Source organism: Carcharodon carcharias, chromosome 5 (assembly GCF_017639515.1).
Source record: "Carcharodon carcharias isolate sCarCar2 chromosome 5, sCarCar2.pri, whole genome shotgun sequence".
NCBI classification, from domain to species: Eukaryota; Metazoa; Chordata; class Chondrichthyes; order Lamniformes; family Lamnidae; genus Carcharodon; species Carcharodon carcharias.
Window position 1 is genome coordinate 71,914,999 of NC_054471.1, and position 17,775 is coordinate 71,932,773.

Consider the following 17,775-nt stretch of genomic DNA (forward strand, 5'->3'; position numbering starts at 1 on the left):
CCCTGCCAGGCTGGTCTCTCACCCCACACTCCCAAGGCCCAACCCAGCCAGATGCACTCCTGCCCCTGGGCCCAACTCACATCCCCTGAGGCCCAACCTCCTTCCGCACCAAAGCCTGACCCGCCACCTTGAGGCCCAAACCCCTTCCCCACTGAGACCTAGCCCAACCCAACCTCCCCCTCCTTGCATCTGACAGAGTGCCCTCGATGCTAGTGCCCTGGAGATGCACTGAACTGCCCAAATCTTGCCCAGCCTGCGAAGGAAGGTCAGGCGAGATAGGATAAACAAAAATTAAGGTGAAAGGACTCCAAAGAAGTTCTATATTACTGCATTACTGCACTATATTATTTACTGAAAATGCTTTACAAACAATTTAAAAAAAACTTTTACCAGATGTGCATTCTGTCTCTAAGTCAAAGGATCATGTATACCAACCTAGTATCTCTGGTTTGTGGAGTTGGTGAATAAACCGGTTTCTGGTGCACATTCTATTTTGTTGACATAAAAACAAAAAAACTGCGGATGCTGGAAATCCAAAACAAAAACAGAATTACCTGGAAAAACTCAGCAGGTCTGGCAGCATCGGCGGAGAAGAAAAGAGTTGACGTTTCGAGTCCTCATGACCCTTCGACAGATGAGGACTCGAAACGTCAACTCTTTTCTTCTCCGCCGATGCTGCCAGACCTGCTGAGTTTTTCCAGGTAATTCTGTTTTTGTTTTCTATTTTGTTGACAGTTCAGTATCCAAAAACTAGCTTTAATTTATACAAACTGGGCAGCTTATCTTTTTCTATTTTATTCTCTTTATGTTTTTTTTCTCTTGTATGCTATAGAGTATTTCACAGTCACCCAAGAAAGTCTCTACAGCCTCCACTTTGCAAACCACTGCACGAAAGAGTGTTTCTCAAATTTCTTTGGTTGAAGGACTCCTTTTCAAATGGGTTAGTAATCAGGATTCCTTCCAACCTAAATTATAATACTAATTATGAATTTAAATCAACTGGTATAGGATTTTTAAAATACTTAGTGGTAGAACATTTAACACTTTTAATTACCATTTTAAGCAGATGAAGAAACAGTGCCACTGATACACAAAAACAATACTCGGTTTTATTCTTCAGATCACAAATGACTATGCAATATTGGGACTTTTGAGATCATAAATCAGTTCCTGGGCTGGCTTTCAGAGTTCAGAGATGGCGCAAATATGTCAATCTCAGCACCAAGCCAACAGCTGAGCCACAATAAATCGTATCGATACTCTATTCTCCCAACAGGCAATCATTTTAAACATTTTGCAGTGCTGAGCAGTATGGTAGTTTGTGATCCATGATGTAAAAATGATAGGCACAGAAAAGGTACGTTGGTTTACATAATTTAAGCGAAGTATTGAGACAAAAACAAATTCTGAAAGCCTCTTTCAAGTATATTCTTTTAACTCAATCAATGATCACACTCTAGTGGTAGCAAATTAAATTACAGTTTTTAAATTTCAAACTCAAATCAGTTCTTGCTTAAGAAAGATAAACTTCTTTATTCATAAGTGTTACAGATCCTAACAAATCTTAATGGATGCAAAACTGCATGCTGTCTACATATGATCCCCTAATATGTTCCCTGTGGATGAACGCCACCTCCCAAGCATTTAAGTAGAAAAAAATCACACATATTCACAGAAAAGGTGTTCAACTGGGTGGATAGGGAATTACTTTTTTCTATATTTAATAAATGTTACTTTGGAAGTGGGCCAGAATCCCATACTCCCATCCCGCATTAACACATGCACTGATAGGCTTGAATTTTCACTCTCAGGTCAAGAGCGCAGAGCCAGGACAGTCCTGGCTCCACAAACCACAAACAAATAGGAAATGCCGCAGAAGGTTGTATTTTCTGTCGGGGGTGGGGTGGGGAGGTTGGGATTGGGGGTGGGGGGGTGGGGGGGACAGGTGAAAATGGGTGCCGTGGTGGGTGACCACGGAAAGAGGTAGGAGGCTGCTGGGTGTGGAGCAGGCTGGTTGAAAGGCCAGCCTCAGTGCACAGGTACTTTATCAAAGTTTTTTTGAAAAATCATTAAAACATAAAATAGCCCTCCAGTCAACCGTCACGCCCCACCCAGCCCATGGCCCCTCATACCCATGCCAACCTATGCCCCCATGGTCCCTCATATCCTCCATACCAACCCATGCACCCACCCACCCAATGGCCCCTCCTCATACCCTCTGTGCCAAACTATCCACCCTCCATGGCACCTCATACATCTATGCCACCCACCACCAGCCCCTCATACTCTTCATGCCAACCTGTCACCCACCCCCAGCTCCTTTGCCAATTTAGTACCAACACATGTCCTCCCACCACCCTTTGCCCTTACATCTATCATGTTAACTTTACCCAATATCCACCATGGGCAGACCTATGATGAAATGAGTTAAAATAAAATTCTCAGTGTCTGTTGAAGAATTCACTATTTAAAAAAGCGCATTGATTAAAAGCCCATTCACTAAACTTAACTTCCTTTAATCCATTACAAAAGCAAGCATTGGAATTCATAATCCCACTTCAGAGTTTACAACCACTTGGAGCTGTCAAATTGTGAAATGACAGGCACCTGACTGATAACGAGAGGTCACGAAATCAGTCATGCAACACTAATCCTGTAATGATAATCCTCAAGTTTATATCATTAGATAGAGAGAAACAGCAAGCAATTTTTTTAACACTGCAGACAGTTTTTGTTCAAATCTCTAAAGGGCAGGAGTTTTAAAAGCCTCAACACAACAGCTCCTTTTGACAGCTCTGTTCATAACTCGTTTTGTCAGTTCCAATGCCTTAAGCACTTCATACACATATTCATGTCTACTATTAACAATCGCAACCAGCACCTTACCTCTCTTAAAGGGCACTTGGCCTCTCCAAAAGGACACCTGTCCTCCCAGAAAGGTGTCCTGGGTCCATATCCAAAAGGGCACCTTACCTCTCCAAAGAAGTCCTGCAGCTTTAGACCTTCTACCTGATCAACAGTGCACAAGTCATGTTTTGGACATCCCATGAGCAGAAAACAGAACAGCCTGAGGCAGCTGTACTTTAACATGTGTAGCTGCCCCTGTGAACCACGGATGCGCATACTCGAACCTGTCCCCATTCCACCCACCCTCCCAACAATATGCAAAAATGGTAGGTGCCATGTTTGGGGGTGGGACTTCCAGATTCGGGCCTCTACTGCCACTTTCATATGACGGAGAGGCTCTCTCTCTTTACAAAAATTTAGGACATAATCTCAGGTCTCCTGAATTCAAAGTTGGACAGGACAGGCAGCTACTCATTGCTTTCGCAGCAAACTTGAGGGCAAGCTTGAAAGAGATTGGCTAACAAATTATCTATGTATGTTGATCCTCATTTTCAAAATCTTTTCCCAAAATAAATCAAAAACTATGCCAGATTCATGGGCAGCAAACTGAATTATCCCATCCAGGAATCCTATCCCTTTGCATAGTCAGGATCTGGTTTCAAATAACTAGGGGTAAAAATGACTCTAGAGGTCACTGACAAGTACAAATAAGAAAGAAACCGATGTGATCTTTATGCTGTGTTGGGGGATAGGGTGAGATAAGGCTATGGAGGGATTTGAAAATAAGAATGAGAATTTTAAATTCCAAGCATTGACAGATCATGAACCAATAGATCTCAGCAAGCACAGGGGTGATTTGTGAACTTAAGTTGGTGCAAATTAGGATATGGCAGCAGAGTTTTGGATGGGCTTAAGTTTAGGGAGAATGCAAGGTGGGAGGCTGACCAGGAGAGCATTCTGTTACAATTCCCATGGGGATCCATAACCCAAACGAACCAAATTTGCCAAACGACCAGCAAATGAAGAAATTACCGAAGAAGTTTCACTTTTTCTGATTCTTACTCAAACATGTATCAGAGTCAATGTAATTTAAACAAAAATTAACAGGAAAATCATGGTCAGTATGAATTATAAATTATACGATAGCAGATACAACAAAGATAAATCTCTCAGACCTTATAGGTTGTCTACTCCGCCTTTATGGCACCAATTTCGGCCATACGGTTTTTCCAAACTCAGATCTTCCTCAGGGAGAATTTCAGTCCCGTTCCTTCAAGGACTTAGCCAATTCTCTGCAGGCAGCAGCTTCTGCATAAACAGGGTTTACATCTGTGCAATCTTCCAGACAATAACACACTTTTTTCTGTAACCTTCTTAACTCCTCAGCGCCCATTGATTATGATAGTGTGAAACTACCAGAACTGTCTTTACCATCACACAGTATGGCTAATTCAGTGCATTTAATCATGCAAAGGCGAAAGAAACAGTGGCAGCAGTCCTAAAAGTGCTTTCTGATCACTCAGACATCCAGCTCTCCAACTCAGCCTGCAGATCACCTCTTCTCTCCATATTTTAACTTCCTTTCTGTTGGTACTGCTTCCTAGTCAAGGTTCATCCAGTCACATGGACCAGTATTTCTTCTTAACCAAAAACTATAATTGACCCCTTTACAAGTGATACAAACTCTTAAAGTTTTCTTCAAACATTTTTCAAAACAATTACAGGTTCCCCAAACATTTTTAAATAATTACAGATTTTCCTTCCTGTTATTGTTTCTGGGTCAAAGACCATCACAAATGTTACCTCTAAAATCAACAATTTCAAAGGTATGGATGAGGAATTCAGCAGCAGATTAGATGAGGAAGGGGCAGCGACAGCCAATATTATGGAGATGGAAGTTGTTGGTCCTGGTGATGGAGAGGATTTGGGGTCAGAAGCTCAGCTCAGGCAAATAGAATGCCATGAACATACTGGTTCAGCTTCAGGCTGTGGTCAGACTGAGGGATGAAGTCAGTGGCTAGGGAATGAAATTTGTGGCAGGGACCCAAAACAAGAGTTAAATCTTTGTTGTATTAGGACAACAAATGTCTGAACTCACAACAGAAAGTCCAAGTACTCTTTTAAATACACAATAGGTATTAATTGCTGCCCAACAGCTCCTCTGGCACTGAAAATTAACTATCATGAGTGTAGAGAGTCATTCAGGTTTTAGTGGTTGGAGATTTTAAAACATAAAATTCATACTTATATAAACTTTTCCTTTCTCTTTTCTCTCTTAATTCACTTCCTCTTTCCCTGGTATATATCTTTAGGTTCCTGAACCAGCACTGAATTTACTCTTTCTTCTTGGTTCTTTTTTTGTTAATTACACAATCTTTCAATCTGACTGGTTAAAGAAATTCACTGACTATGACTGGATAGATAGAAATGGAGCTGGCAAGTGTTGTCCTTCCCCAGCTTTAATGTAATGGAGATAGCAGTATAAAAATAGTGTTTTTTTCCCCCAAAATAAACTAATATAGATTGACAGTTGGCTTATAAATGATTTATGATTTATAGTGGCTTATTTAATCTCTAATAGATCAAAGCTCTTCACTAAAACTGCATTACTATCCCATTTGGGCATAACACCACCTAATTTCTGCAATTAAAACCCTGTGAACCAAGAAGGCATGAAGAACATCCAACTCAAAACTGAGTCAGATAATTTTTCAGGCTTCCAAAATGGCTGCCTAAAATGGGTATTTGGCCACCTGCAAAGACTAACAAGAGCCCTGAGAGCTGATTGAAGACCCCTTGCGAAAATTGGGATACTGAGACATTAGGCCTCTTCCAATAATGGGTATCTTTCTCAGAAGGCTCTCTCTCCTTCACGGGGGTCTCTCTCTAGTGGAGTTTTATGACAGTGTGGCTATGAGCGGGTATGGGAACAGGCCTCCCTCTCTTACCCTTGATCTCTCTTCAAACTTTCCCCCTCCACCCCACTAATTCTGGGCAGTACTGCAGAGCCACGCCAATAGCATGCACATTATAGGTGAGAGGACGATCAAACACATTATTGTCCTTCTTGAAGCCAGGTCCATGAGCAATCCGCCAGAATGCCTGCAAAATCAACTTTGATAAACTGGCCAGTATGTCTGGATGACCAAAGACAGTCACCCTGCCAGGTTCTGCCCTGTGTATGCCAGCTGTCCTGGGACCTTCCTCTCAGGACAGCCACAAGGTTAACAGCATCTTCTCATCGCCTCCACCATTGACCCCAGTAGCTCCAACAGGTGAGGCTAAGAGGGATGCCCTTGCACTAACACAGGAGACCCAGAGAAGGCTGGAGCCCTCAAAGTCCCACAGCTCCAGAGGAGGCCCGCCACATTCATCCAAGGTAAAAGGGCATCTCAGTGAGCTGACTGCCTCCACCTCAGCAGCTGATCTTGGGATCGCACCTAGACATAGTGGTAGAAAAAAAAGCTCAAAAGATGAACATAAATGTATAAAAATATTTACCACTTGTAAATAGCACACAATTTATTTTATGTTCATGTGTACATATTTAACTTTTTGGACAGTTCCTTAGTACGAGAGCTAAATTTAATGGTACCGCAAGCCTACTTTTACTGGTCAATACACGCGTTGGGATTCTTAAAGTTCCACATGCCGTAGGATTGGCCTTATTGGCGACCTCGTAAATAGGGCCTGAGCCATTTGTTCACCAGGCAAGCTTGATACTGAAATAGGGCACACCAAAGACATTCTGCAGGATAATGGCTACCCTGATCAGATCATTTCACACTGTATATCATTCAAACTCATGAACAGACCAAGGTCATCACATTCAACCCCGAAAAGTGCCCAGTCTACTTCAGATTACCCTGGAAGGCAAGGTTATCTCAAAAATTTGAGCAACAGGTGAAGCTAGCTGTATCAACTATGCAGTAACAACGAGTGGTATTCGCCACTAACAGGATACTGCCGTCAAGCCAAAAAGATGTCCCACCTATCACACAAATGAGTACTGTAGTGTATGAATTTCAGTGCCACTGTGCTGCTAGTTATGTAGGCCATACATCCCAAATACTGGCAGATCGTTCCAAACAGCTTGTCCCTTCCGTTGCTCACAACGCAAGGTACAGGCCGTACCCACCCAGTCCATGCTTGCAAAACTCATGTACGGTGTCCAACATCAGATGTGATTTCACAATTGGACATTTGCTAAATAATCCTTAGTGTGCTAAGAATTATGCTGACAATCAATTTAAGCTTGTCAGTCAGGTTCACAGTGTGATGCATTTGCATGTATTGGAAGCTACATATATTAATACACAGGGCCCTGTTCTTTGCAGACAGAAAGAACATGTACACACATTGTGCCTGTTTCAGCTAGGCAAAATAAATGACAGCCATTCACTTGTTCATTCCCCAGGTCAATGTCTTGACCAATCATAGTCAAGCTGCCTAGTTTAAATTTCAAACAATGCTTGGCAGTTAACTGTCAGTCACAAACAACTGGTGCATTCACCATGGCAATGCCTCTGCCAATCAGAGTCTACTTGCCAATCAATCAGCACTCTCTTCTCATACTGTATAATACATTTCTCCTGACATTGGTGTTTTCTTGTGAATTGTCCTGATGAGTGCAAGATGAAAAGCTTCAACCAAAAAAATCTCCTTTTTCAGTAATATGACAGTGGCATAGTGGTATTGGCATTGGACCAGTAGTCCAGAGGACCAAAGTGATGCACTGGGGGCCCGGATTCTAATCCTACCATGGACTTTATTCCTTGGAGCGTAGAAGAATGAGGGAAGATTTGATAGAAGTTTACAAAATTATGAGGGGTATAGACAGAGTAAATGCGAGTAGGCTCTTTCCACTTAGATTAGGAGAGATAAACATGAGAGGACATGGCTTTAGGGTGAAAGGGGAAAGGTTTAGGGGGAACATTAGGGGGAACTTCTTCATTCAGAGTGGTGAGAGTGTGGAATGAGCTACCATCTGATGTGGTAAATGCGGGCTCACTCTTAAGTTTTAAGAATAAATTGGATAGATACATGGATGGGAGAGGTCTGGAGGGTTATGGACTAGGTGCAGGTCAATGGGACTAGCGAAATAATATTTTGGCAGAGACTAGAAGGGCTGAATGGCCTGTTTTCTGTGCTGTAGTGTTCTATGGTTCTATGGTAGATAGTGAAATTTGAATTCAATAAAAAATCTGGAATTAAAGGTTTGATGATGACAACGAAACCATCATTGATTGTCATTTAAAAAGTGTCGGAATTTCCAATGAGGTTATGGCCAAGTTTCTGTAGATATGAACCTTTACAGATGAAAACAAATTGTCCTCCTCACACTGCCTGAGTTGACTGCATGTTAGGCAGGGTCCTGTTCTCCTGACTGGGAGAATGACCTGTTGGTTTGCAGACTCTTTTGGTGGGTAGTAATACCCTATTGTGTAACAAGATCCATTATCTCTAGACAGTTTTGGTCACGTGATGGCAAATTTCAGTACCTCCACTATCGTCCACATAATGAGTTGGAGCCAGAGTGATTGATAACCCATCAACATACAATCAACTAACTGGAAGGCTTTATTTGGTATTCCAACCTCACTGCTCCAGCAGGTCTGGTAGCCATTGTCTTCCATTGAGCTGGTAAAGGTGGTCAGTTTGTACCTGGGAAATCAACTTGCACTTGAGAACTTTCTAGAATCAGGTTCACACAAGCTAATTTTGAGTCTGTGCAGAAATTACGAACACTAGTCACCTGACCCTTGGCATCCATCGTGGACAGCATTTTGACGACTTTTTAAAGTAAATTTTCAAAAGTCCAGGTCAATTGAAGTCCATATCTTGAAAGTTAAGAATATGATATCCTCAAAAGGCATGACATCGCCTCACACTTGGGCGAACAGGTTGTTGTCCCTAGTATCCTATGCATCTCTTTCCCTGACCCTGGCATCCAATAAGCAATAAATCACTCTGACACTAAACCCACCCGTCGTCAGCCTTAATGTTTTTCACCATGCCCATGCCTGTGCCCACCCTACAACTTTGATTACCCAACCATGTCACTGAACCTGCCTCCCTACCAAATCCTCCTCTCCCCTTTAACAGTTCCCTCCACCAGCCAGCACCCTCAATTTGATCCACAGCACCCCGATGTAGACAGTGCCAAGCCTGCCGTTTACGCCCCTCATTCAGCTCACCATCATTGACTGAAATTTCACCCCCATTCCACCACAGCCAAGACACTAGGCCCTTCCCTCCTCCACACCTCCTTGAATCCCTACCGCACCCTCTTTCCTCCCTTGTAACCCTCCTCTACGTCTCCTACACCTGAACTCTAACCACCACCCCCACCTCCCCCACCCACCTCTGATTCACCCTTGCCAGGCCTGAGCCTGGAGCCAAACATCCATTCCACTGTTGCGCTTCCTGATGCCAGAGTTTAAGAAAAGAAACCACTGACCTCAGATACAACAGCATAAAGCCTTTAAATGAACATGAACCAGATGCAAGCGCTGCCTTAATGTTGAATGTAGGTCATAATTTTTAAAAGTTTCAAAATAATGAGTATCCATGGCCTGCAAATGTATTACAGTAAAGCCCAGCCTTTTGTGACTTCCTTGTTCACGTATTCACTTACCCACGCTAAAGCTTTTGTACACTAGATCTTCCGTTGCGTGAGCAATTGTTCACCTATCCACATTTTCTTCCCCCCTCTCATTAAAGACACTTTATTCTAAATGAAACTTATTCCATTTTATTAATTCTATTCTGAACAGGCATGGCTGCGGTTGATGTTTGGTGCGGAGGAGAGGGCAGCCATGATGGACCAGAGGCCTCGGCACGTTTTAATGGGGAGCTGGTGTCCAAGTCTCTGGAAGCGGATTCCTTTCATTAGTCCTAGCCATGGACATTTAGTTCTCTTTTTTTAAGCACCTTTCTGACAGGGGTGAGAAGTAGTGCCTGGAAAGTATACAGCTGAACTGCAGACCACACGGACAGATTAACCTGGAAACATCTGAATCTCTCAGTCCAAAGCTGCAATAACAGCTCTGTTCAATTTTGAAATGCTCACCGATTTGTTTGTCTTTTTAAGTAAATGCATCAACATCTGATTCAGTAAAACTTGGCATGAGAGGAGGGATAATGCACAATAGCCAAAGAGAATGTTACTTTGCCATGTTTTAAATGAAAATATTTTGCAATTATCTGTTTTTAAGTTTTACGTTTGTCTGTCAGAGATGATTCATGATTTTCTTAAATGAGGATTGTCTCTTTAAAATTTTCAATACTTTTCTTAGATGTTAAAAGAAGAGTTGAGTCTGTAGTTGGATTCTTTTGTTATAACATTGAGCTCAGAGGCTCCCCCCATCTATCGCATACCATAATTTGCTGTGCAGTAACTGCACAAACCAATGCTGCTCTCACATTGCTAGAACCTATCTAATTGACTCCCATTGTAAAGCATGTTCGTCATTCATGATTTTGCCGTTTGTAAGGTTTTGTGGGAACGTAACTCCTGAAAATGGCGGAACTTTACTGTACAAGTAGGGACCTGCCACAGGATGGCTTAGGGCCTGACACACCACGAACATGCCACTGACTCAATCTCTGCATCTCAACTGCCATCAGGAAAATCAAAATTTCAGATCCCTAATTAAGTCCTGCTCTTGCAGGCTCCATAAAATTCCAGCAAGTGGTGAATCCGGCTTTGACTTGCTATTGGGGGAAGGGACCCCGCTCTGACCACAGGTCTATCCAAGCTGCACAGCAGCCAAGAGCTGCCATATCTTGTGTAGCCCCATACTTATAGATGATGAGTCCGACTTCCAGCGCCACCAACTTCAGTTGTCCACTCCATGTCGCTGCATGGTGCCTTCACAGCAACAGGCCAGTATTCAAACACTACCTTTGGTCCACACGGTCCAGATGTAGTAAACAGTGCTTTTCAAACCTACCTGTCAAGTTCTGGGATTTAAGAACCCTCTTGTAAGAGAAGCTTGATTTTACTTCAAAATTGTGGCTCTCACAATAACTTCACGCAAGTTCATATGTCTGGGAGAGGTATTGGAGGAGGATGGTATGGTCAACTGTGTCAAAGGTTGTAGACAGGTCAAGAATGACAGGAAGAGGTAGTTTATATTCTAATTTGGATGTGTAGGTGGGGTTGTTTGGGTAGAATAGCTTCTTAGGAAAGAGTGCCAAACTACCTGCTGCTTCCAGAACTCCCAGTGGATCGATTTCCATCCATTTCTACTTGCATATATGTTTCACAAGTGTTTCATTCACACTTATTGTGGGAAGGACTGCATTTCACCACAGGAAGTAAGGATATATCTTACACCTAGCAATGATAATTGCTCTAGCATAAATGTTGACATAGGGTTTGTTCCTTAGTGTAAACAGTTCTTATAAAAGTAACAAATAACATCCTGTATGAATGTGACTGCAGTAAACTATCCCTCCCCATCCTTCTTGACCTGTCTGCAACCTTTGACACAGTTGACCATGCCATCCTCCTCCAATATCTCCACACTCCATACTTGGAACCCTAATCCCACTTAAATCCTGCAGAAAAAGTTATATAAATGATGCCATTTCTATCATAACAGTGATATCCACCAGATCCTGAGCAGTGATGGGTGGGGGTGTTGCAATTTGTTGTAAATCCTTGCTCGGATATTCCTATTCCCACAAGGTTCTGTGAGGGAGTAAATGAACCACTTCTGTTTCCTCATGCAGGGATCGATTTATTGCACAAACCAGTCCTATAATTTTTTTTAATTCCAATGTCCTATGGCCCTATCAGCACTGGACATAAGGGGAATCATAGACTTTCCCTAGTGTCTAGTAATGCACAAGATTGTAAATGAGGAAAATACATTGTATTTAATTTATATTCCATTGGTGACTGACATGTTATGGGCCTGCTACCTAAATAGCCTTTCTAATCCCTGGAATTCTGGATCCCCAACACCTGGCACATACAGAAAGCCAAAGCACCCATACACCTTCTTTCATTGGGTTAGTCCTGAATGCAAAACCCGTAAAGGGCCCAGTGCCCTTGTCATTGAAAGCAGTGAAACCTGCTTAAGAAGTTTCACGTGCTGCCTCCAACTTAAAGTACAGCTGGCACCAATGTAAGATTAAAAAGCTCTTGCAAACAATATTTGACATTGGATCCACCATGTTGGATCTCAAAATAAAGTTGAACTCTCAGCCCATCCATATATGTATGCAATTACTAACCCACTACCAATAGTAGCTCAGTAATAAACATGGCACCAGAGTGCCCCTTTTATATTACTGCATAACTATGCTTCAGCCTCACAAGAATGGAAAATATTTTAAAAGGGTATTTTTTTCCATCTTGAATTAGTAATAATGTGTTTCTGAAATGCTTTAACAAATTTCTCAAGTATATTTGAATACTTCACTACCCTAACTGCTGATCATGTTTAATGGTTCAAAGTTCATAATGTCAGTTTGACAAGGAACTGTTAATGTATTCCATTATATACTGGAATTCCTACTGCAAAGTGTGAATGAATCCTTTAATTGGCTTGTCTATCTGTTAATGATTTGTCTATGTTGTGCAATATTTCCACTGAGTGCTATGAAGCAAAGCCACAAAAGGACTACTGACCACACAGATGTCTAAAGCCAAAGCCAAACTAAACATTCTTCACCCTATCATATTAGTAATAGCTGAACATATCTGCTGCTGGTGTTTGTAGCTATCCAGTGTATCTTTAATTTTGTGTGGTTAAAAATAAAAGTGTCTACAACAGCTCTTGGATGTGCTTCTCTTCAAAAGCAAATATTTCAGTTGCAGTTAGTTGAGGCCAAGGGCCTCAACACAACAGGAGCAGAATGTATACCCTGGCATGCTGTGAATTTTAGAACTGGTACTTTAAAATCCTCAACTTATGAACCTTTTGTAAGCATTCCAGTCTTCATTCTTTCTCTTACAAAACCTCTATCATTCTTCCCTATCAGTGAAACACGAATGGTCCGCTCTGGCGGTTATCCTGGCTTTTAAGGAGAAATTGAAGTCGAAGTGAGGAGAACAACTGCTATCCAACTTATGCAATTCCTCCACAAGTACATTTAACGTCTTTGACTTAATGGTGGCCTAAATCTGACACTTGGAAACCCTGAAAATCATTGCTCCAAGGATGGAGCCTTTTCCTTAGATCTTGCAAAAGGTGCCATCATTGACTCAGCCTACCAGGCAGGTTTGAGCAGAGACAACATGGGCATTATTTGGACAATGTAGATATCACAAAAGACAAAACTTCAGTATCAATTCCCAAGTCAATATGAACATGAGAATTCACAGATCAACGCATCCAGTAATATCCTTTGATTCCGAAAAGATCAAAATTACCAACAGCTGGATTGCTATAACAAGAAAACAAAACACAACTGGCAAATCTTTAAATGAGGAACGACTAGGGCAAAGCTTAGCTCTGAGCTTTTGACAGCTAATTGGGAGGAGGGGCTAAATAATATAAAATTTTGTAGCCACAAAAGGATTGGAAACTGGAATTCGTGTAGCCTCATCTATACTAATGAATCAGGGCATCTAGTACTTCGGGGTTGGATTTACCCAGTTGACTCATAGCAGGAAGGAGTTTTATTTTACGTTGGTACTTAGACTGCCTCTCTTCCACCTGCTGGAAGTCTACCCAAATGCATTTTATCCAGGATAAATAAAGGAATTTACTGGGTGTCCAGATCAGCTTTGGCACCTTGTAGATGCAATCCAGCTAGCATTTTTTAAAAAAATATTCTGTCTCCAAAGTAAATAATAAAATTAAAAGCTAAAATACATACATTATTGAATGAGTTCCCAAGAAAACTTCCAAGAATTACTAAAAGTAACTGATTTTCCCCCACCTCCAAATATGCAGCTAACAAGGGAAACAAAATATTTCACATGTATTAAACATCCAAATGCAATACAAGGTGGATAGCACTTATAACTGATTTTTTTCTAAAGACAGTGAATGGTAAGTGAAACATTTATTACAGTTTGTTTGATGAGCTACGTTTTTACATGACTTTGTCTTCGTTAAATGTAAACTGGACTGAAAAGCTAATCTCCAATAGTTTCAGAATTTACAAGCACAATCACAAGCTGAAAGAGATGCCATAATTAAAACTAATATTCAGTGCCAGCAAAACATTCACTCAAACTTACCAGGACTGTAGCTTTCACATTTTAACAGTCTATTTTGAAAGAAACATAAATCCTATTATGAGCAGTTTCACCACATAGTAGAAAGACCAACAACTCTCATTTAAAATTTACAATGTCTTGAGTTAGCTTTCTTGTATAAAAGCAATTTATCTTCAGTGGATAATTTACAAATATGAAATATTGTAAGCAAGCATGTTATTACTATGTCCATTATACTTGCTCTATGGTCCCAATTCTTTTCCAGAGTATGCAACAGTTAATATCAGTTGCCAATATTTACATTTGCTGGCTGTAATATTTTACAAGTCTTCAAAATATTTGGTTTTTCATGTTTCAGGTGGTGTTGTCCAAACTGGAGAGGAAAGAGGAAAAAAAAGTCACAAAACAAAAATGTGGAGGCAAAAATTTTGGTGTCATTAACTTCAAATGCAATATGCTTATAATCACTTTGATTGTAGTGCAAAGTAAACAATTTCGACTCCAAATGGATACTTTTATAATACCCTTGTGTTGTGAATAGTACGTATAGATAACCTGTCTAGTATCACTACTGCAGTGCCCTAACTGCAATTTATTTAATTGCCCCACTATACTTTCTGAAGGCAGTGGACTTTTGAGAGTTCAACTCAAAACAAAAAATGTGAGATAAAATAAAAATTTTTTAAAAGTGCATAGTAAAACAGTACAACTAAGCAATGTTGAATTATATGGAAAGATGTAGTACATTAAAGAGTAGGGACAAAGTAAGAGAGGAAGGTATTAATTTGGGAGGTGATAAACAGACCATGAAAGGAAGGGACAGAGTACAAATCTAAGAGTAAACCAATAGTTAAGGCTAGAAGTAATAAAAATAATAAAAGGACAAAAACGTAAGTCTCTGTATCTGAATGCATGCACATTTGAAAAAAAACAGATGAACTGATAGAATCACAATCTTCACAGTGCAAAAGGAGTTCATTCAGCCCATTGAGTCTCCCTGAAAGAGCAATCTACCTAATCCCACTCCCCTGCCTTATCCCCATAACCTTGCACATTCATTCTTTTCAGATGCAATCCAATTCCTTTTTGAATGCCTCGATCAAACCTGCCTCCACCACCCTTTCAGGAAATTCGTTCCAGACTCCAACCAGCCACTGGGTGAGATCATTTTTCCTCACATTACTTCTGCTCCTCTTGCCCATTACTTTAAATCTGTGCCCTCTAATTCTTGATGTAATCTTGAGTGGGAACAGTTTCTCACTGTTTACTCTGTCCATATCCCATGGAATCTTGAATATTTCTATCAAGTCGCCTCTCAGCTTTCTTTTCTCCAAGGAAAACAGACCCAACCTCTCCAATCTATCCTCATAACTATAGTTGCTTATCCGTTGAATCATTCTTGTGAATCTCCTCCATACTCTTTTCAATGCCTTCACATTTTTCCTCAAGTATGGTGCGCAGAACTGGACGCAGTACTCCAGATGAGGCCTAACTAGTATCTTATACAAGTTTAACATTATCTGCTTGTTCTTTTACTCAATGCCCTTAACAATAAAACCTAGTATACCATTGCTTTATTAACTGCTCTCTCAACATGCCATGCCACCTTCAATGACTTATGTACATATACACCTAGGACCCTTTGTTCCTGCACCTACTTTAGAGTTTCTCCCTTTATTTTATACTGCATCTCCACATTCTTCTTGCCAAAATGAATCACATCACACTTTTTTGCATTGAATTTCATCTGCCATTTGTTTGCCCAATCCACCAATATGTCTATGTCCTTTTGAAGTCCAAGGCTATACTCATCACAGTTGACAATGCTTCTAGTTTTTGGATCATCCACAAATTTTGAAATCATGCCCTTCACATCACAGTCTAGGTCATTAATATATATCAAGAAGAGCAAGGATCCCAACACTGACCCCTTGGAACTCTACTAGAGACCTTCCTCCATTCTGAAAAACAACCATTTATCACTACTCTCTGTTTCCTGTCACTCAGCCAATTTCTTATCCAATGCCTACATCAACAAATTTGCCCTTATCAAGCTACTCTGCTACCCCTCAAAAAACTCCAGGAGTTTTAAACATGATTTTCCCTTAATGAATCCATGCTGACTTTCCTTAATTATCTCGCAACTGTCGAAGTGAGTATTGATTTTGTCCCGAACCATAGTTTCCAGAAGTTTCAAATTGACTGGTCTGTAGTTGCCAGAATCATCCTTGCACCCCTTTTTGAACAACAGTGTAACATCCACAATTCTCCAGTCCTCTGGCAGCACCCGTGGTGAAGGAAAACTGGCAGATTATGGCCAGCGCCTCTGAAATTTACTCTCTCACTTCCCTCAGTATCCTTAGATGCACCCCCTCTAGTCCTGGTACTTTATCAATTTTAAGTAAAGATAGCCTTTCTAACACCTCATCCTTCTCGATTGTAAATTCCTCAAGTGTACCAGTTACCTCCTCTCTCACCTCGGCCTGGGTAGCATCCTCTTCCTTTGTAAAGGCAGATGCGAAGTACTTGCTTAATGTCTCCACTACATCTCCTGCCTCCACATGCAAGTCTCATTTTTTATCCCCAATCGGCCTGCCCTTTATTTTACCACCCTATTATTATTTACATGCTTATAGAAGACCTTGGAATTCCCTTTTATGTTAGCTGCTAGTCTCTTTTCATGCTCTTTCCTTACTTTTCTGATTAGTTTTTTTCACTTTGCCTCTGGTCCTTCTATAATCAGCCTGATTCTCCATTGTATTTTCTACCTGACATCGGTCATCCTTCTTCCTTTTCATCTTGACCTCTATCGCTCTTGTCATCCAGGGTGTTCTAGATTTATTTTCCAGGGTGTTCTAGGTTTATTAGACCTACTTTTCCGCTTCATGGGAATATACCCTGACATTGTTTGCAATACTATCTCTTTGAAGGTAGCCCATTGTTCAGCCACTGCCTTTTCCGCCAGCATTTGTTTCCAATTCACTCAATTCATTCTCATCCCATCCAAGTTGGCTTTCCCCCAATTAACTATCCCTGCTCTATCCTTCTCCATGGCCAACCTAAACATTATGATAGAATGGTCACTTTCCTTAAATGCTCTCCCACTGTTATTGATCCACTTGGGCTAACACATTCCCCAGAATCAGGTCCAACAGTGTCGGCCCTCTCGCTAGACTGGAAATATGCTGCTGCTGAAAAATATCTTGAACACGCTCCTGAAACTCTCACCCTTCTTGTCCCTTTTCACTACTCATTCCAGTTTATATTTGGATAATTTAAGTCTCCGATTATAATTACTCTACAATTCCTGCACCTCTCTGTAATTTCTTTGCAAATTTGTTTCTCTACATCCCTTCCGCTAGTCGGTGATCTATATACTACACCAATCATTCTTATTGCACCTTTTTCATTCCTTACCTCTAGCCAGAGAGATTCTGTCTTTGACCCCTCTGGAACATCCTCTCTCTCCAGTAATGTAATACCATCTTTAATCAATACTGCCACTCCCCCACCCCTCCCACCACCTTTTCTTCCTTTCCTGTTTCTCCTAAATACCTTGTTCCCAGGAATATTTAAATCCCAGTCCAGCCCTTCTTTGAGCCAGGTCTCTGTTATAGCAATAATATCATACTTCCATTTGTGAACCTGTTCCTGTAGCTTACCAGTCTTATTAGGCACACTCCATGCATTCACATACATGTGCAATAATCCTGATTTAGGCTTTTTAACTTTCCTCCTTACTCTGA

The 17,775-nt window shown here is 41.0% G+C and overlaps 1 protein-coding gene and 1 long non-coding RNA gene across 4 annotated transcripts in view; one reads left to right on the plus strand and one right to left on the minus strand.

Moving 5' to 3' along the window:
- The first annotated feature begins 831 nt into the window (after positions 1-831).
- LOC121277831 lies at positions 832-12,634 on the plus strand. The gene is made up of 2 exons (XR_005942979.1): positions 832-940; positions 9,624-12,634. It is a non-coding gene; the product is annotated as an uncharacterized LOC121277831 (long non-coding RNA).
- A 1,221-nt stretch (positions 12,635-13,855) lies between these two features.
- The window catches only part of mtfr2 (mitochondrial fission regulator 2), a 50,599-nt gene continuing 46,679 nt past the window's right edge, over positions 13,856-17,775 (minus strand). For all 3 annotated transcript variants that reach the window (XM_041187308.1, XM_041187309.1, XM_041187311.1), the window contains exon 8: positions 13,856-14,402. In XM_041187308.1, coding sequence (XP_041043242.1) covers positions 14,313-14,402 — 90 coding nt within the window. In that variant the 3' untranslated portion in view covers positions 13,856-14,312. The remainder of the gene's footprint in view (positions 14,403-17,775) is intronic.